We start from the raw sequence: 20,550 nt of genomic DNA, 5'->3' as shown, positions 1-20,550 counted from the left end.
AGTCACCTGTCCGTCTTTAGCAGTCACCTGTCCGTCTTTAGCAGTCACTTGTCCGTCTCTAGCAGTAGGCTAGCAGTCACCTGTCTGTCTCTGGCAGTAGGCTAGCAGTCACCTGGGCGTCTCTAGCAGTCACCTGGGCGTCTCTAGCAGTCACCTGTCCGTCTTTAGCAGTCACCTGTCCGTCTCAAGCAGTAAGCTAGCAGTCACCTGTCCGTCTCTAGCAGTAAGCTAGCAGTCACCTGTCCGTCTCTAGCAGTCACCTGGGCGTTTCTAGCAGTAGGCTAGCAGTAGGTAGGATAGTGTGTAGCTGAGCTCACGTGAATGATGTGTTGTGGCGGCTGTGTGTCCGGAGGTGGCCCTTGATCTGGCTGGACTGGCTGAAGCGTTTGCCACACACCGGGCAGCTGTAGGGCTTCTCCCCGGTGTGGATGCGCAGGTGTACCTTCAGGTGAAAATTCACCCTAGTTAGTTTAGGACGGAAGAAGCACAGTTCCATTCTTATCACCCCTGGTCTAAACATGCTCTTGTTCATATGCAGACTAAGTGGCACCTAATATTGTAGTAACACACACAGAGAGAAAAGCCATCCTCCTGCTTTCATAAGCACATGATTCATACAAGGTCATCTATAATACAAAGCACTTGATTAATATATTCTTAAGTCATTAATGGAAATGGAGCCCTAGTGAATAGTGACTGGTTTACAGCAGAGATAGTGACACACACACACACTCTTAATGCTATCTCTGCATTTTACCCATCCAGGGTAGTGATACACACAGTGAAGCACACAGTGAAGCACACTAACCCGGAGCAGTGAGCTGCCTTTGGCGGCGCCCGGGGAGCAGTGATCGGGGTTAGGTGCCTTACTCAAGGGCACTTCAGCCGTGGATGTGGGCATGGGAGAGCAGTGCTCCACCACTTCCCCCGCCCACATTTTTCCTACTGGTTGGGGATCGAACCGGCCACCCTCCGCCACGGCTGCCACATTAAACAGTGTTTGGAAATAATCTCTATCATACCTTTCAGAGTGTGTGTGTGTCTACACCACCTCTGCCATAGAGAGGACTTTTTTTTCACTTATCATACCTTCAGGTGTGCCGTCTGGTTGAAGCCCTTGAAGCAGACGTGGCATCGGTACGGACGCTCGCCCGTGTGGATCCGCTGGTGCTCCTTGAACTTGCCCGAGTACCGGAAGCTCTTGCCACACACGCCGCAGCGGTACGGCTTCTCCTTGCCGTGGGCCAGCTGCCGGTGGATGGTCATGTCCCGCGCGTTGCCGAAGCACCTACCACACAGCGAGCAGTAAAACGGCGTTTGGGCGTTGCGGGCGTGGTGGTGGTGGTGGGGCTCCATGGACGAGGTCTGGGGCGGAAGCTCGTCAAGATCTCTCCCACACAGAGTGCTCGGACCCTGGACACAGCTCGCTGGCAGGTACCCCACGCCACGGTCCTCCACAGCGCAATCAGGACGCATGGAGCTGGAGTGGGGAAGCTCTGTGTTAAATTCGACTATACTGCATTCCTCGGAACAGGACTCTGTTTTGATTGGGTGTGACGGGCCAGCTGAGATGGAATCCAGCTCACTAGCTTCTGACATATGTGGCGAGTAACTTGGGAAGGTGTTGGGTGGCCGCTGTTCATTGTCAGTATTAAAGAGGGGGGGTGGCGTGAGCGGTATGTCCTGAGGCTCTTCTGCTCCAGGTGTGACCGCGATGGCGATGGGAAGGCTTTCTTCATATTTCACTTCTATTACATCCGGGGATTCGGGTGGGTCCGGGACGGGTCCGGTACCGTCCTCGTATTCACACGCAGACGGATGCTCAAGTCTCTCTGCAGAAAGCACTGGTGACAGGGGTGAACAGGAAAAGAGAAGTCATTACGTTTCAAATTCTTTCTTTCTTTATTTTAAGGATAGCCCCCTTGAGATGTAAGATCTCGTTTTCGAGGGGGTCCTTCCAATACTTACATACAATACAAAGACAGTCGGGAGCAAGCACTACCCATAACTTTAACACGCTAACACAGAGACAAACACAAACAGACGTAAATTAGCCCCCACATCCCCACCCCACACCAGCCAGTATTACAGAGTACAGTCACAATCAATATATAAGTAGAACAAGAATTAAAACATAATAACATTGCATTGTATGACTCAGGGTTACATGTATCTGTTAGAGGGGAGGACAACAACCTGGCAATACAGGAAATTACCCAGCGGCTAGCTGACCTTTGTTGACGCTTTCTAAACTGATACAAGAAGCCAGACGTCCCAAGATCCCAAGCGTAACACTATGAGCTTTATGGACCATTTGTACACAAATCGAGACAAATGTAATTGGTTACCTCGTTGTATGCCAGCGGAGATAGTACCGACATCGGACAGTCTTTGTTTTAAGTCACGGTTTTCCTCTTTCGTAACGGCGATTTCGTTCTGGTATTCTAATATCGTGTCCTTGATAACCTGAAATATCTCATCTGCAGCCACCTTCAAACGTTTGTTGAGATACAAGTTCAACATGTCCAATTTCGTCATTGTTGCAGTTAGATTTTGCCCCTGTAAAAGACGAAATTCTATATTTACCTTAGCTATTTAAACTAAGGAAAGGCAGGGCACCTCTGTCGGTACATCGGTGTCTACTTCCTATTTTGCTCTTCACCGTGTTATGAATTTGTGCGCAACTGCCACCTAGTGGCCGGAGTCTGGAACAAGGCGAATTGCTTGCTGTCTGATAACATATCCTTTTGATGCTCAACATGGACCAAGTGTCACTTGACTTCTATATCTGCAATAAATTCATTTAATTATCCAGTATTCCATGTATTCTTAAATGAATCGTCATAAATACTTATTTTCCTTTTTCTCTTAATTACTTTTTTAATAAAAATAAGTTGTGCCACTACGCTTCTAATATACAACATGTATCAAAAATCATCTGTTTTGATTTCCTTGTGTTTCATGCATGGCCGAGTATTTCTTTGGTATATTTTTTTCATTTAATCAAAATCGTGTTATTGATTACCACAACTCCTTGATTTTGTCATGCCTATTCACTATGAATTTTGATAGGAATGTGTTAAATTTGTAAATGTTTGCATCACTGTGGAATATTAAATGAAGATTACATTGATTTTAAAAGATACAGCAAAGAGACACTCAACCATGCATAGAATGAATGCATGTCCTTTTTAACCCCTATTGTGCATCAGAAGATGCTTGTATAGTTTGTGCATCAAAGGGTTCAAAATTAACATTACGTTGAAATGGAATGCCTGTAGGCCTATGTGACCCACTATTTATCCCTGTAGCCATACTGATAAATACACAGCAGTACACTGACCAACTAGCCAAGACTACGTGCCCTTCTTAGATGCTATTCAACGACTCTCTTCAGAGTAAGTACAATTTTTCACTGTTTACAGTTTTTACCGTTTTAATACTCAACATGGCTAGCCTTTTGCCGATCAAAATAGCCCTGTGATGTCAGAATATTTTCCATTTACAGACAGACCAAATCACCTCATGTGTCACTAACACACACTAACACACACTTGCAAATGAAGAAATGTTCCGACCCGGGAAGGCCAGCAGCTCTGCAGACACAGCATCTCACACTGTGTGGTGTACACCACAGGTACTATTCCAGCTATTCTCACACACTGACATATTATATATTTTTATTACAGGCTCAAGGCCCACATGGAAGATGTACAATACATATAATCAATAAATGACATATAAATATACATACATACATATAATCATAAATACATATAAACACACAAGGAAAGAAGGGCTAAAAAAGGCACTTATGCCAGTGTTCCCAGATCTTAGATGTGCACTTGACAGAGCTGCGGCCAGGGTCTGTCATCAGATCAATTATAACATTTGAAGAGCGGTCCAGCCGACACATAAACTCAACAAAAAAAAAATGACATGTTGTTACATTATTACTATAGTATGTGTGGAGGCTAGCAATGTCACAGCTTTGTGTGGCAACATGTTGTTGAAGTGACCTTGGGTCTAGGAAAAGTGCTGCATCAATAAAAGTTCATGTTTAATAAACTTCATCAATGAAAGATCATGTTTAATAAACTCCATCAATAAAAGTTAATCTTGAATAAACGTCATCAATAAAAGTTCATTTTGAATAAACTTCATCAATAAAAGTTCATTTTTAATAAACTTCTGAGAGTCTGGAGCAGCAGGTGAAGTTGTGTTAATGTAAAGTCTGACTGTAAGTTGTTACTGGCGCACATGTGCCAAACAAAACAATATTATTTTACATTTCTGTTGAGTTGAGTTTTCCTATCACGCTTGAAGTGTGATAAGACATGCTCTATTGCACTTTACAATTACAACTCAAACACCACAATCAACGGAAACTTTTAGAAGTGCGATATGAGCATCTCTGTCACCTCCAGACCCCCCCCCCCCACACACACACACACACACAAACACACAAACACGACACACACACAAACACACACTCACACTTTGAGAAGTGTGATATGAGCATCTCTGTCACCTCCAGACCCAACAGAAGGGGAAGTTTTAAATATTTTATGAGTGAAAGAGAGGCTCATATTTTAATTTTTTTATTTGGGCACACAGTGACCAATACAAAATGGAAGGAGCCTTATGAGACACCATTTCCCATGGGCATTTCTGCCAATGGGCCCTTTGGTGGAAAAACTCTTTCCAATAATCTGAGGTCGATCTGTTTTGTCAGTAGATGTATAATTCAAGTACCTGATGGCCTGATTCAGCATATCTAAAGTGAAATACCCCTTGCCTATCATATCTGTCAGACACAGGGACAACTCAGTTGGAACAATGAGGAAGGTGTTGATTTTAGATTCAACAGGACGACACATGCTGACATAATCACATGACAGACACATAATCACATGTCAAGCAGAGGACATCTCATCTATAGCAAAGGGAATCATCTGTAGCCACACAATAGACCTTTAAATCTCATCTATAGCAAAGGGAATCATCAGTAGCCACACCAGAGACCTTTAAATCATCAGTAGCCACACCATAGACCTTTAAATCATCAGTAGCCACACCATAGACCTTTAAATCATCAGTAGCCACACCAGAGACCTTTAATTCTCATCTATAGCAAAGGGAATCATCAGTAGCCACACCAGAGACCTTTAAATCTCATCTATAGCAAAGGGAATCTTCAGTAGCCATACCATAGACCTTTAAATCATCAGTAGCCACACCATAGACCTTTAAATCATCAGTAGCCACACCAGAGACCTTTAATTATCATCTATAGCAAAGGGAATCATCAGTAGCCACACCAGAGACCTTTAAATCTCATCTATAGCAAAGGGAATCTTCAGTAGCCATACCATAGACCTTTAAATCATCAGTAGCCACACCATAGACCTTTAAATCATCAGTAGCCACACCAGAGACCTTTAATTCTCATCTATAGCAAAGGGAATCATCAGTAGCCATACCATAGACCTTTAAATCTCATCTATAGCAAAGGGAATCATCAGTAGCCATACCAAAGACCTCTCCTGTAAAACAACAGTGCGTTGGCTTGCTTGTTCATTGTAGACGTGGATAGTGTAATGATTTTGTGACATGAATGCCTGTATAGAAATATGGATAATAAGATACAACTAAATGATACAGCACAGGTCCCAGATTGAAAAATGAACGTTACATTTTCTTACATTTGGGCAGGTAAGAGCAGAACAGGTGCGGAGTAAAGGGAATGTTTCTTACAGTAGATTTCAAATCAAGGGCACATTATCAGTTCCACAAAGAGAGAGCACAGCAAAAATACCCTTGGACAAACACCTTCATCTTGCTGAAGTAAGAGCTTTCATTAAGAGATTATTGTTTGAGCGCCTGAGTAAATGTCACTGGGAGAGGTTGGGCGATAAGTTAGGGTGCTCTGAGAGTATATAAAGGCCTGAGAGCTCACTGGTAGTTGTACAGAGACACCATGGGCAAGTTTCTCATTTGCGTTGGTAAGTAAGTCCTAGTGCTACTGAGACCTCTCGCTAACTGAGGAAATGTTTTACACTTTAGACTTTCCTCATTTACATATGCGTTCATTCTGGATTAGTAACATTCAAACTGTTCTGTATTGTATTTGGAACTGAGTAGACTTTTAAGATATGGGGCCACGAACTCGAGTCAGAAACCAATAACCGGATGGCGTACTTCGGATTTAGTCCAAAGACATCAAGTGAATGTCATACGTGTATAATGCTGCTATAATATGATTATAATCACTATCTTCATTCCTCTCTGTAACAGGACTGGCATTCCTGCTGCACGCGCAGCTAGGTAAGCTCTCTCCTGACACTCGTCAAAGCCTCTATCTTAGCGTATCTTAGCGTGTCAGTGTATCGGGCCTGGGAGTGACGTTTCTCTTCTTCTCTGTCCATACCCAGGATCCTCCTATCTCCTGTCTTGTTACTTCACCAACTGGGGACAGTACAGACCTGGAGCAGGGAAGTACTTTCCCACCAATGTGGACCCATGCCTTTGTGACCACCTGATCTACGCCTTCGCCACCATGGACAACAACATGATCAAGAGCTTCGAGTGGGATGACGAGAAACTCTATGCCGAGTTCCAGGCCCTTAAGAACCAGTGAGTTTCTGTGGCAGAGAGCTTAAAAACACAAGAACAAAATGTGCTCAGCCAACACAGGTTAGACATGTAGGTAAAGGAGGCTCAAGACAAACGTGAGCAGACACAGGTGGATTTTGTTGATTTAATGACACAACATCGGCCACAAACAGAAGTCACAAACAGAGGTCACAAACAGAGGTCACCACTGAGCCGAATGGTTCAGGTACTAGCAGTCTCTGGTGATGTTCATGGCTGTGATCAAACACTGCCTCAAACCAGTCCATTAGGCTTTCCTTGACTCCAAGACTCCAAAATATCCTTAACCAAACCACTGTAACAAACCACTACTCTTGATGTCTCCCTCAGGAACAGCGAGCTGAAGACCCTCCTGGCCGTCGGTGGATGGAACATGGGGACCCCTAAGTAAGTGATGACCCCTCAGTGCATTTCTGTCAGCTCTGTGGTCGCAAGCACTCTTTGCTAGCCAGCAGTTTCATCATCTCTTTCTCCCTCTCTCTCTCTCTCTCTCTCTCCCCCTCTCTCTCTCTCTCTCTCTCTCTCTCTCTCTGTCCCTCCCTGGCCAGGTTCTCTGCTATGGTGGCTTCTGCTGGTACCCGTCAGACCTTCATCACCTCCGTCATCAAGTTCCTGAGGCAGTATGAGTTTGATGGTCTGGACATCGACTGGGAGTACCCCGGCTCCAGAGGCAGCCCTGCCATCGACAAGACCCGTTACACCACCCTCGCCCAGGTAACAACTACTGGTCAACCTCTCTTTGTGTGTGTGTGTGTGTGTGTGTGTGCGTGTGTGTTACACCACCCTCGCCCAGGTAACAACTACTGGTCAACCTGTGTGTGTGTGTGTGCGTGTGTGTGTGTGTGTTACATCATCCTCGCCCAGGTAAGAACTGGTCAGCCTGTGTGTGTGTGTGTATCTTTGAATCTTTTGACATGATTTGAATGTTTGACTTACTTATAATTCATTTTCTAAATCCAGTTGCCCAGTTTGACATTACTGACTTTTGACTGGTTTTGTCTGATGTGCACAGGAGCTCGTGGCTGCTTTCGAGGCTGAGGCCACGAAGACCAACCGTCCTCGTCTGATGCTGACTGCTGCCGTGTCTGCCGGCAAGGGCACCATCGACACCGGATACCAGATTCCCCAGCTCGGCAAGTGAGTCTGGATCAGTTTTCAAATAGACAGAATGCTGGGAGAAGCCAAAAACCCAATCGGCCTCAGACTGTGGCGTAGCAATAGATTATGTAATAATGATTTTAGTTCAAGTGGGTCTGGAAACAACTCTGACATGTAGCAACACACACATACACACACACACACACACACACACACACACACACACACACACACACACACACACACACACACACACACACAACACAAACACAGCCCCTTGTACAATATATGTATCCACAGGCCCGAATAACCACACACACACACACATAGATGCCCACGCAAACACATGCAGATGTACACACGCACTCAAACACAAACACACACATTCTGAATGGTAGCTAGAGCCAGAGCCATATGACCTGAGTTCCGTCTTCTTGTCAGAATCCTGGATTACTTCCATGTCATGACCTATGACTTCCATGGGTCCTGGGAGCACCAGACTGGTGAGAACAGCCCCCTGTACAAGGGCGCCGCTGACGAGGGATCACTCATCTACTTCAACATGGTGAGACTCACACTCACACACACACACACACACACACACACAGCACACACACACACACACACACACACACACACACACAGTGTACAAGGGCTGACCTAACCCTACTCTCCTGTGCCATGATCAGGACTATGCCATGAACTACTGGAAGAGCCAGGGCGCCCCCGCTGAGAAGCTGCTGGTTGGTTTCGCCACCTACGGCCACACCTTCAGACTGGCCAGTGCCTCCAACAACGGTGTCGGCGCTACCGCCAACGGACCCGGCCCTGCCGGACCCTTCACCAGGCAGGCTGGATTCTGGGCCTACTATGAGGTGTGTGCTTTGAGCTCAGCTGACTTGACTCTAAAGAGCACCTTGACATTTATTTGCACAACGGAGCTGTAAGTGAGGTTCCCTTATGGTGCCATGTTGCTGTGCTGATTTGATTCTGGACATTAGATTAATTCATTTTCCCATGCTTTGCCTCAGCTCTGTGAGATCACTCAGTTCCTGTGTTGTTCCCTGCATCGATGTTAAACGTTTCTATGTGCATACAGCTGCATATGTAGTCCTTATCGGAGCTTGTGATTGGTTCCTGCCATTCTAACAGCTGCATATGTAGTCCTTATTGGAGGCTTGTGATTGGTTCCTGCCATTCTAACAGCTGCATATGTAGTCCTTATCGGAGCTTGTGATTGGTTCCTGCCATTCTAACAGCTGTAGTCCTTATCGGAGCTTGTGATTGGTTCCTGTCATTCTAACCACTGCTGCTGTTTCCCCCTTCCAGATCTGCACCTTCCTGAAGGGAGGAGCCACTCAGGCCTGGGACTCCACCCAGATGGTGCCCTACGCCTACAGCCCCAGCCAGCTCACCTGGGTCGGCTACGACAACGTCAAGAGCTTCCAGGCCAAGGTGAGGGCTAGCGGGAAGTAAGATAAAAACATGGGTTTCTCCATATTTATGGAGATTTTTGCAAGTCATGATAAGAAATAGGCAGTGAATAAGCATCTGGCTGTGAGAGAGTGTACAGTGTCACTGAAACTGCACCTGGGCTGTTGTAGATTGATTGGCTGAAGAAGAGCGATTTCGGCGGAGCCATGGTGTGGAGCTTGGACCTGGATGACTTCAGCGGCACCTTCTGCGGCCAGGGCAGATACCCTCTGATCAACACCATCAAGAGCGGCCTGGGCACCAGTGCAAGTAAGAGCCACTAGCCTGAGTACTCAAAATGACCCATTGCAAGTAATTGTTCTAAAACACTATGAGGTATTCACCTGGTCTCCTTTCTCCCCCCCCTCCCCAAGACTGCGCCTCCCGCACCAAGCCTCTTTCCCCCGTGACCCCCACCGCCCGTGCCCCTCCCCAGCCCCAGCCCGGTGGTGGTGGCAGTAGCAGCGGTGGCGGCAGCAGCAGCGGTGGTGGTAGCAGCAGCGGTGGCAGCGGCTTCTGTGCCGGCAAGGCCAACGGCATGTTCCCCGACCCCACCAACAAGGGCACCTTCTACGAGTGTGCCGGCGGCAGGACTTACGTGCAGCACTGCGCCTCTGGCCTGGTGTTCGACACCTCCTGCTCCTGCTGCAACTGGGCATAGAGGAACCTTCTAGCTCTTTCCATGACACATCCGTTTGCAGAGTATCAGAAAATAAAATAAAAAAATAAACCAAACTAATCTTGGAACATGTTTGTTGTTGAGTCCAGTTATTCAGAAAAGTTTAGACACACCTTCTCATTCAAGGGTTTTTCTTTATTTTAATTTTTTCTACATTGCAGATTAATATTGAAGACATCAAAACTATGAATTAACACATATGGAATAATGTGGTTGACAAAAAAATGCTCAACAACCAGAATATGTTTTAGATTTTAGATTCTTCAAAGTAGCGGCTTTTCATGAAATAGTCACCTGAAATGGTTTTCCAACAGTCTTAAAGGAGTTCCCAGAGGTACTCAGCACTTGTTGGCTGCTTTGCCTTCACTTTGCGGTCCAACTCATCCCAGACCCTCTCAATTGGGTTTAGGTCAGGTGATCTGATGCAGTACTCCATCAATCTCCTTCAAGTTCCAATAGCCCTTACATAGCCTGGAGGTGTGTTTGGGGTCATTGTCCTGTTGATATACAAATGCTGTTCCCACTAAACTCAAACCAGATGGGATGGCATGTGGCTGCAGAATGCTGTGGTAGCCATGCTGATAAAGTATGCCTTGAATTTTGAATAAATCACCAACAGTGTCACCAGCAAAGCACCCCCGGCCAATCACACTCCTCCTCCATGCTTCATGGTGGGAAACATAGGCTACATGTAGAAACCATTCGCTCACCTTTTCTGGGTCTTACAAAGACACAACGGGTGGAACCAAAAATCTCAAATTTGGACTCATCAGACCAAAGTACAGATTTCTACTGGTTTCATGTCCATTCCTTGTTTCTTAGCTCAAGCAAGTCTCTTCTTCTTGTTGTTCTTCTTCAGTCGTGGCTTCTTTGCAGCAATTCGAACATGAAGGCCTGATTCATGCAGTCTTTCTCTGAACAGTTGATGTTGAAATCTGTCTGCTACTTGAACTCTGCAAAGCATTTATGTGGCCTCTAATCGGAGGAGTTAATTTGCGGTTTTCGAGGCTGGCAACTCTAAGGAACGTATCCTCAGCAGCAGGGGTAACTCTTGGTCTTCCTGTCCTGGGGTGGTCCTCATGAGAGCCATCATCATAGTGTTTGATGGTTCTCAGGACTGCACTTGAGGATACATTCAAACACCTTAACTGAAATGCCATTAGATCACATAGTTGCCAGCTAGCTAGCTGCAAAGAAGTTACATATAACGTTAGCATGCTAATATTCATATTAACTGTTCAGAGGAGACTGCATGAATCAGGCCTTCATGGTCGAATTGCTGCAAAGAAGCCACAATGATATGGTGTTTCTGTAGAACATGAGTTGTTGTCAACATAAACAATTGATTGTTGTTTACTTTGCTCATGAACATTTTTGGGGCAAATAATCCACTAACTAGCTATTTAGCTCTTTAGCTTCCTAGCCGCCAGCGCCGACAGCCAGACGCTGCACTGCAACTGAACTTGCTACTTGACAGCCAAACATGATTTTTCTGACCACCCTCCCAAGACGAAATTTCACTTGACGAATTACGCCTGGTCATATGCCAGTGTGGACTAGGCGCCACCGCACTCTACGGACGTTTCACAGGTCGTTATGCCTGTAATCAAACAAAGCAATGTTAGCAATGCTGAGGCACACTCCACAAGAGGACCTACCTGCTGGTAACATTGATTTATAAGGACAATGACTTACCATCCCAGGGATATGAATAAAGGGATGTCCATATAAAAGTCTCAAGGCAGGTGCCAGGATGGCATAATTTGTAGTAAGACTGTGGTGACGGTCAGAGAGGTCGAAATAGATATATATGATTTTGAAATGAATTGCATGGCTTTATAAAATGTAACAGAATGCATAAAGCGAAATACCCATCAAATTATCCATTAAAAAATGGCGCTCAAAGAAGTGTCCCCAGTTCATGTCAACTCCGTCAGAATTGTTTCCAAATAAAAAAATAAAAAATTCAGGTATATTATGGTCTGAGCTATAACCCTGAGGACCCCTTTTTCATCCTTCTTCTCTTGATGAATGCAGCAGTACAGCACATGGTCTCATAAGTTGAATTTTTGTATTTATTTTTAGCAAACAAAGTTGATATAACTTTCATCTCAGGTTTTGTTTGTCAACTTTGTCATCCAAGAGTGATAATTTTAAATAAGAATTGTGAAATAAAAGTAGGTGTTTATGGTGAGTTTATGTAGGCAGCTAGCAACTGGGCTCCAGTGTACGGGATACAGTTCAGACATTAAAAACGTTTAATTTTGTCAACTCCATCAGAATGGGCGTCTGACGGTGTTGATGTTTAAGCTACACCTCATTATTTGATGATCTAAAATTGGCATAATACTAATACCAAACTGACTAAAATAAATGATCAACACAAATGTTAATTTATACTTATTGCTTTTATCTGTACTGTAGGCAGACATGGCTAGACGCAAACTTTCAGTGGAGGAGCAAAGAAATAGGAATAGGGGGTATCAAAGAAAAAGAGGAAGACAGAGAATAGAAAGTGATCCAGACAGCAGAAGGGACAATCTAGAGAAGGAGAGACAAAGGTGGAAGAACAGGGTACAAAACAAAAAAGTCAGAAAAATAGGAGAATTAGGACCAACGGAAAAGACATCGCAGGAAGTATTGGAGGAAAGCTCAGAAGAGGTCAAGAAAGTCCAGAGCAGTGCAGAATTAAATGCAGGAAGTAGACACCCCTCCAGATAGTCCACTAGAGTATGGAGTATGGAGGAGCCAACTAGTAGACGTGAAAGCAGAAATGGTGACAAAAAAAGGCTCAAGTTACTTCCAAATCAAGTGACAAACAAAAAATGAGTAATACAACAGTAGACTCTCCAAGAACAGAAACAGAGAATATGGTATCAGGAAGTCGACTTCAGAATCCTAACATATCTTCCACAATGTTCCGTCCCAAGAACTGAGAATGAATAATGACACTCCTGTATCACGGAGACGAGCCAATGACAAATCATGTCACGGAAAATTGGCATTGTCTGGCAAGGTTCTAAGGAAGTATCGGCCTCTTCATAGCGTGCGCCAGTTTGGTGTCCGTTACAAGTCAATGAGTAAAAGACAGACAACAGAGAAAAAGAAAACATATCTTCAGCGCATCAGCCAAACTGTTCAAGAATTATTTGTGAACTGACACCATCACCCGAAAGAAGATAAAGCATCAAATACTGATTCTGACTGACTCCAGAGTATGAAGTACTTTTAGAGTATGGAGTATGGAGGAGCCAACTACCAGTAGACATGCTCTTGCAAATGAGAAGAAGAGCTAGGAAGAAACTTTCAAGGGAAATAAAAGCTATAAAGGAAAAAAATTGAGAAATTACGAAAAGAGTAAAACAGGCTAAGAAAGCAGATACCTATGGGGACAAAAGCTCAAGTGTCTTCCAAATCAAGTGACAAACAAACAAGGAGTGAAACAACAGAGTAGACTCTCCAAGAACAGTAACACAGAAAATGGTATCAGGAATCCTAACATCGCTCACAATGTTCTGTCCCAAGAACTGAGAATGAACAATGAAACTACTGTATCACAGAGACGAGCCAATGACAAATCATGTCACGGAAAATTGGCATTGTCTGGCAAGGTTCTAAGGAAGTATCGGCTTCTTCATAGCGTGCGTCAGTTTGGTGCCAGAGAAAAAGAAAACATATCTTCAGCGCATCAGCCAGACTGTTCAAGAATTCTTTGTGAGCTCTTCTCGCATGAGAACCGATAAAACGGACACCATCACTAGAAAGAAGACAAAGCACCAAAGAATGATTCTGACTGACTCCATGCTGAACCTCCACATTGAGCAGCACTCTGGACTCACATGGATCCTGTCCTCAAAAATATACGGACCAAATATCCATCAGCAACCACTGTGCACTTTTGGTCAGATGGCCCAAGTAAGCAGTACAAGAACAAGAAGAACTTCTTTCTCCTTTCCGAAGTGCCACCCACCCTCAACAGGACCACATGGAATTACTTCCCAACAGCCCATGGCAAGGGTGCCCCCGATGGCATTGGAGGAACAGTAAAGAGCGTCTAGCCCACACTATAAAAAGTGATTTCATAAAGAAAACTTGTTCCTTAACATGGTTTGTTAGGTCAGACCTGTGTTTATAAGAAAATCAGTTCCAAATAAATGTGCTGACCATTTGAGTTGTTTAGGTTTCATAAGTAGTTTTGTCTCTTATCTCAAAAATCAAAATCAGTGATACACATTTGTACAAGTGATGAATGCACTTGGCAGGTAGAAACCGAACATGCGCAGACTAAGGGGAATATTGCTGACAGTAGGTTTCAAATCAAGGGCACATTATCAGCTTCACAAAGAGAGAACACAGCAAAAAATACCCTTGGACAAACACCTTCATCTTGCTGATGTAAGAGTTTTCATTAAGAGATTATTGTTTTAGCGCCTGAGTAAATGTAACTGGGAGAGATTGGGCGATAAGTTAGGGTGCTCTGAGAGTATATAAGGGCCTGAGAGCTCACTGGTAGTTGTACAGAGACACCATGGGCAAGTTTCTCCTTTGCGTTGGTAAGTGAGTCCTAGTGCTACTGAGACCTCTCGCTACACTGAGGAACATTTTTACACTTAGACTTTCCATATGCATTCATTTTGGATTAGTAACTTTCAAACTGTTCTGTATTGTATTGACTTTTAAGATATGGGGCCAGGAACTCTTAAACTGACTTAATGACAACTTTTTTAGAATGGATTTCTGCATTTATACATTAGCACTTATTTAAGGAGGGATTCTTTTTAACAGCCTGTCTACCTATTTGTTGCCTATGTGTCCAGGCTCAACTGCTTGCTCTAATAATAGAAGTAAATGTAATGCTAGTCAGAAACCAATAACCGGATAGCGTACTTCGGATTTAGTCCAAAGATAGCAAGTAAATGTCATACGTGTATAATGCTGCTATAATACTTTAATATAATTATAATAAATATCTTCATTCCCCTTTGTAACAGGACTGGCATTCCTGCTGCACGCGCAGCTAGGTAAGCTGTTTCCTGACACACGTCAAAGCCTCCATTTTAGCGTGTCTTAGCCTGTCAGTGTATCCGGCCTGGGAGTGACGTTTCTCTTCTTCTCTGTCCATACCCAGGATCCTCCTATCTCCTGTCTTGTTACTTCACCAACTGGGGACAGTACAGACCTGGAGCAGGGAAGTACTTTCCCACCAACGTGGACCCATGCCTTTGTGACCACCTGATCTACGCCTTCGCCACCATGGACAACAACATGATCAAGAGCTTGGGATGACGAGAAACTCTATGCTGAGTTCCAGGCCCTCAAGAACCAGTGAGTGTCTGTGGCAGAAAGCAACAACACACACACACACACACACACACACACACACACACACACACAACCCTCAAGAACCAGTGAGTTTCTGTTGCAGGGAGCAACAACACACTCTAGATGGACACATGCATTTGCAGATTTAAATCATAGTGCTCTGATTGCCCCAAGTCACACAAACCCAGACCACTGCTGCCTTTAGACGATAACTGCCCCAAAGTAGGACTGTATCTGCCCCCGGGTCAGGTTGCAGTCTGGTCAGTTGTTCTGTCCTGATCAGCCCTTGGCTTCAACACAGTACCCTTGATCCAGTGCTATCAGCCCTTGGCTTCAACACAGTACCCTTGATCCAGTGCTATCAGCCCTTGGCTTCAACACAGTACTCTTGATCCACTGCTATCAGCCCTTGGCTTCAACAGAGTACTCTTGGTGTCTCCCTCAGGAACAGCGAGCTGAAGACCCTCCTGGCCGTCGGTGGATGGAACATGGGGACCCCTAAGTAAGTGATGACCCCTAAGTGCATTTCTGTCAGCTCTGTGGTGGCAGGTACTGTTTGCTAGCCAGCAGTTTCATCATCTCTTTCTCCCTCTCTCCCCCTCTCTCTCTCTCTCTCTCTCTCTCCCCCTCTCTCTCTCCCTGGCCAGGTTCTCTGCTATGGTGGCTTCTGCTGGTACCCGTCAGACCTTCATCACCTCCGTCATCAAGTTCCTGAGGCAGTATGAGTTTGATGGTCTGGACATCGACTGGGAGTACCCCGGCTCCAGAGGCAGCCCTGCCATCGACAAGACCCGTTACACCACCCTCGCCCAGGTAACAACTACTGGACTACCTGTGTGTGTGTGTGTGTGTGTGTGTGTGTGTGTGTGTGTGTGTGTGTTACATCATCCTCGCCCAGGTAAGAACTGGTCAGCCTGTGTGTGTGTGTGTATCTTTGAATCTTTTGACATGATTTGAATGTTTGACTTAATTATAATTCATTTTCTAAATCCAGATGCCCAGTTTGACATTACTGACTTTTGACTTGTTTTGTCTGATGTGCACAGGAACTCGTGGCTGCTTTCGAGGCTGAGGCCACGAAGACCAACCGTCCTCGTCTGATGCTGACTGCTGCCGTGTCTGCCGGCAAGGGCACCATCGACACCGGATACCAGATTCCCCAGCTCGGCAAGTGAGTCCGGATCAGTTTTCAAATAGAAAGAATGCTGGGAGAAGCCAAAAACCCAATTGGCCTAATTGAGTTAAAACGCATGTATTTATCCTCTGTATTCCTGTAAAGGCCTGTGTTTTAGCAGGCATAGCTTGGGGGTGCTGGGGGGGTGTAAGTAAATGATGCCTCAGACTGTGGCGTAGCAACAGATTATTTAATGATACATTTAGTTCAAGTGGGTCTGGAAACAACTTTGACATGTAGCGACGCACACACACACACAAACACACACACACATGCAGATGCACACACACACATTCTGAATGGTAGCTAGAGCCAGAGCCAGAGCCATATGACCTGAGTTCCGTCTTCTTGTCAGAATCCTGGATTACTTCCATGTCATGACCTATGACTTCCACGGGTCCTGGGAGCACCAGACTGGTGAGAACAGCCCCCTGTACAAGGGCGCCGCTGACGAGGGATCACTCATCTACTTCAACATGGTGAGACTCACACACACACACACACACACACACACAGCCCCCTGTACAAGAGCCCCGCTGACAAGGTAGACCGCATCTACTTCAACATGGTGAGACTCACACACACACACACTCACACACACACACATAGTAATTAGATGTACCCAGTTTGACACTCACTCACTATGGGCCCTATCTTGCACCCAGCGCAATTGTCATTGTCACCGACGCATGTGTCATTCCTATCTTGCACCCGGCGCACAGCGCGATTTTCCCTCCAGAGGCGCGCTTCGAAATGAACTTGCGTCGACATGGGCGGGGGCGGAACAGAGAAGGCGTTTCTCTGGCGCAAGTGGTATTTTGCAGTTTCAAAACAACGCCGTGCGCCGTGCGCCATTGACCAAAAAAAAGCTGGTCTAATGTGAGGCGCAATGTCTAAAGTCTGTAACGCGTATTCAGAACGCTATTTTAAGGGCGCATGTGCTTGCCCGCACAGTATAGGACCTGTAGGCTACACTTGACTTCTGTCGTCTTCACGAGAGATTTACACCAATTGTTTGGCAAGCCATATATAATTACAAGGAAAATAAACTATTTACCACATGAGGAAATCATTGTGATATCCGTATCCAAGACATTTAAAAACTAGGCATACATCTAGCGTACACAATTGACCCAAATTATTCAGGTTAATTGAAGCTGCGTGACATTTGATTTATTGTATGGCTTTGTTGCATTTATTTAATGCCAGTATTATTATAAATCTTGTAAACTCATCTCTGTGTATGTGGACTTTATTTATGTACCTTGGGTTTGGTCAGCTGGTGCACTGGCTTGGGTGCCGATTTCCATGGCCCCAAATCTCTGCACGCTCTCAGGCGTGAGGGTAGACGTGGCGATGTCCTCTGCTGCCGTCAGATCCTGGGTCGAGGCAGATCCACCTCCCGTGAAGGCACGAGAACGTGTGTTACCTTACAGCTTGGATGTCCCACGTCTCTGGACGTCATTATAGCGTTTTCGGCAACGTTTTCGGGTGCCCCGTTGCAGAAACAATTACGGCAATATCTTGACATGCTTGCTTGACTTTGCTTACTTTTGGAGGGTTTCTCGCATCCCCATATCTATCTCCCGGCTTTTTACGAAGCCATACAATAATTCAAATGTCACGCAGCTTCAATTAACCTGAATCATTTGAGTCAATGTGTAGGCTACATGTATGCTTATTTTTAAAATATCTTGGATATGGATATCACAATGATTTCCTCAAGTGGTAAATACTTTATTTTCCTTGTAATTATATATGGCTTGCCAAAAAATTGGTGTAAATCTCACGTCGGTCTCCTCGGCTGTGAACTTCTCCGGTCTTCCACCAGGTAATTCCGCCATCAAAATAACAAGCCGCTATGGACTATGCGCTTCTCGCTCTTAAAGGGAATGTGAAATGACGCTCGGATTGGTTTATTGCATATTACGCCCAAACCACACCTATGGCTGAGTAACCTCCTTTGGACCAACCCTTTTGACACTTGCGCTGGACGCAAGTGTGTTTTTTCCGCCGTTAAATTAGCAACTGCGCCATAGAGCCGCCCACACAGCTACTTGCGCTTGGCGCCGTCCTACTTGCGTTTCTGATCGGCAAGATAGGGCCCTATGTCTGCAAGAAGATGCTGATAAATGATCCAGAATACAGGTGTGATGTGAATAAATACGTTCTAGTGAATTACTGGTTTACTCACCTTTAGACAGAAGCCTCTTTGATGTATCTTACTCTAACTCTAACCCATCTGTGATGTATCTTACTCTAACCCTAACCCCACTCTCCTGTGCCATGACCAGGACTACGCCATGAACTACTGGAAGAGCCAGGGCGCCCCCGCTGAGAAGCTGCTGGTTGGTTTCGCCACCTACGGCCACACCTTCAGACTGGCCAGTGCCTCCAACAACGGTGTCGGCGCTACCGCCAACGGACCTGGCCCTGCCGGACCCTTCACCAGGCAGGCTGGATTCTGGGCCTACTATGAGGTGTGTGCTTAGAGCTCAGCTGACTTGACTCTAAAGAGCACCTTGACATTTATTTGCACAACAGAGCTCTAAGTGTAGTTCCCTTATGGTGCCATGTTGCTGTGCTGATTTGATCCTGGACATTGGATTCATTCATTTTCCCATGCTTTGCCTCAGCTCTGTGAGATCACTCAGTTCCTGTGTTGTTCCCTGCATCGATGTTAAACGTTTCTATGTGCATACAGCTGCATATGCAGTCCTTATTGGAGCTTGTGATTGGTTCCTGCCATTCTAACAGCTGCATATGTAGTCCTTATTAGAGCTTGTGATTGGTTCCTGCCATTCAAACAGCTGCATAGGTAGTCCTTATCGGAGCTTGTGATTGGTTCCTGCCATTCTAACAGCTGCATAGGTAGTCCTTATCGGAGCTTGTGATTGGTACCTGCCCGTCTAACCGCAGCTGCTGTTTCCCCCTTCCAGATCTGCACCTTCCTGAAGGGAGGAGCCACTCAGGCCTGGGACTCCACCCAGATGGTGCCCTACGCCTACAGCCCCAGCCAGCTCACCTGGGTCGGCTACGACAACGTCAAGAGCTTCCAGGCCAAGGTGAGGGCTAGCGGGAAGTATATATTTATGGAGATGGTTGCATGGTATGATTAGATGTAGGCAGTGAATAAGCATCTGGCTATGAGAGAGTGTGTAGTGAGACTTTAACTGCATCTGGCTGTGAGAGAGTGTACAGTGTCACTGAAACTGCACCTGTGCCGATGTAGATTGATTGGCTGAAGAAGAGCGATTTCGGCGGAGCCATGGTATGGAGCTTGGACCTGGATGACTTCAGCGGCACCTTCTGCGGCCAGGGCAGATACCCTCTGATCAACACCATCAAGAGCGGCCTGGGCACCAGTGCAAGTAAGAGCCACAAGCCTGAGTACTCAAAATGACCCATTGCAAGTAATTGTTCTAAAACACTATGAGGTATTCACCTTGTCTCCTTTCTCCCCCCCTCCCCAAGACTGCGCCTCTCGCACCAAGCCTCTTTCCCCCGTGACCCCCACCGCCCGTGCCCCTCCCCAGCCCCAGCCCGGTGGTGGTGGTAGCAGCAGTGGTGGCGGCAGCAGCAGCGGTGGTGGTAGCAGCAGCGGCGGAAGCGGCTTCTGTGCCGGCAAGGCCAACGGCATGTTCCCCGATCCCACCAACAAGGGCACCTTCTACGAGTGCGATAGTGGCAGGACCTACGTGCAGCACTGCGCCTCCGGCCTGGTGTTCGACACCTCCTGCTCCTGCTGCAACTGGGCATAGAGGAACCTTCTAGCTCTTTCCATGACACATCCGTTTGCAGAGTATCAGAAAATAAAATAAAAATAAACTAAACTAATCTTGGATCATGTTTGTTGTTGAGTCCCGTTATTCTGCTTTCGTGGGTCGCTAACAATAATCCATGAAGAGGATTAGGCTATGGAATATTCCATAAAACGGTTTAATCGGCTTACAAGGTTTTTTGCAAGGCACAATTCCGCCGAATGTAAGGCCAATAGGACGGAATTCGCGGCATGGACCATTTGAAACGGAATTGCAACATTTCAAACGGAAACATAATTTTGTGCATCAAAATCGCCCAAAACCCCCTGTATTTTACCCTGTAAGACTGAATTTCTTTCAAATAAACACAACGACGATCGCAACAATGT

The 20,550-nt window shown here is 45.7% G+C and overlaps 2 protein-coding genes across 2 annotated transcripts; one reads left to right on the top strand and one right to left on the bottom strand.

Moving 5' to 3' along the window:
- Positions 1–313: 313 nt before the first annotated feature.
- LOC308371719 (uncharacterized protein) lies at positions 314–2,600 on the bottom strand (the record flags this gene model as incomplete). Its single annotated transcript, XM_080846706.1, has 3 exons — positions 2,349–2,600; positions 1,090–1,844; positions 314–442 (listed from the first exon to the last, which is right to left on the bottom strand). Exons 1-3 carry the CDS (start codon positions 2,536–2,538, stop codon positions 314–316), a joined length of 1,074 nt encoding a protein of 357 aa, XP_080702832.1. The 5' UTR covers positions 2,539–2,600.
- A 3,380-nt stretch (positions 2,601–5,980) lies between these two features.
- LOC308371717 (putative chitinase 10) lies at positions 5,981–20,161 on the top strand (the record flags this gene model as incomplete). The annotated part of the gene is given in 23 exon segments (XM_080846704.1): positions 5,981–6,005; positions 6,298–6,327; positions 6,435–6,636; positions 6,985–7,041; positions 7,203–7,368; positions 7,667–7,791; positions 8,194–8,317; positions 8,442–8,627; positions 9,082–9,207; positions 9,357–9,495; positions 9,600–9,880; positions 14,418–14,457; positions 14,896–14,925; positions 15,033–15,180; positions 15,182–15,229; positions 15,672–15,728; positions 15,874–16,039; positions 16,273–16,397; positions 16,756–16,879; positions 18,695–18,880; positions 19,340–19,465; positions 19,633–19,771; positions 19,875–20,161. Coding segments are annotated over 23 exon segments (2,937 nt in total).
- Positions 20,162–20,550: the final 389 nt, after the last annotated feature.

This window comes from Sprattus sprattus (genome assembly GCF_963457725.1).
Source record: "Sprattus sprattus genome assembly, chromosome: 10".
Classification (NCBI taxonomy): Eukaryota; Metazoa; Chordata; class Actinopteri; order Clupeiformes; family Clupeidae; genus Sprattus; species Sprattus sprattus.
The sequence above is the reverse complement of the archived record's forward strand: the minus strand, read 5'-3'. Positions and strand labels throughout refer to the sequence as shown.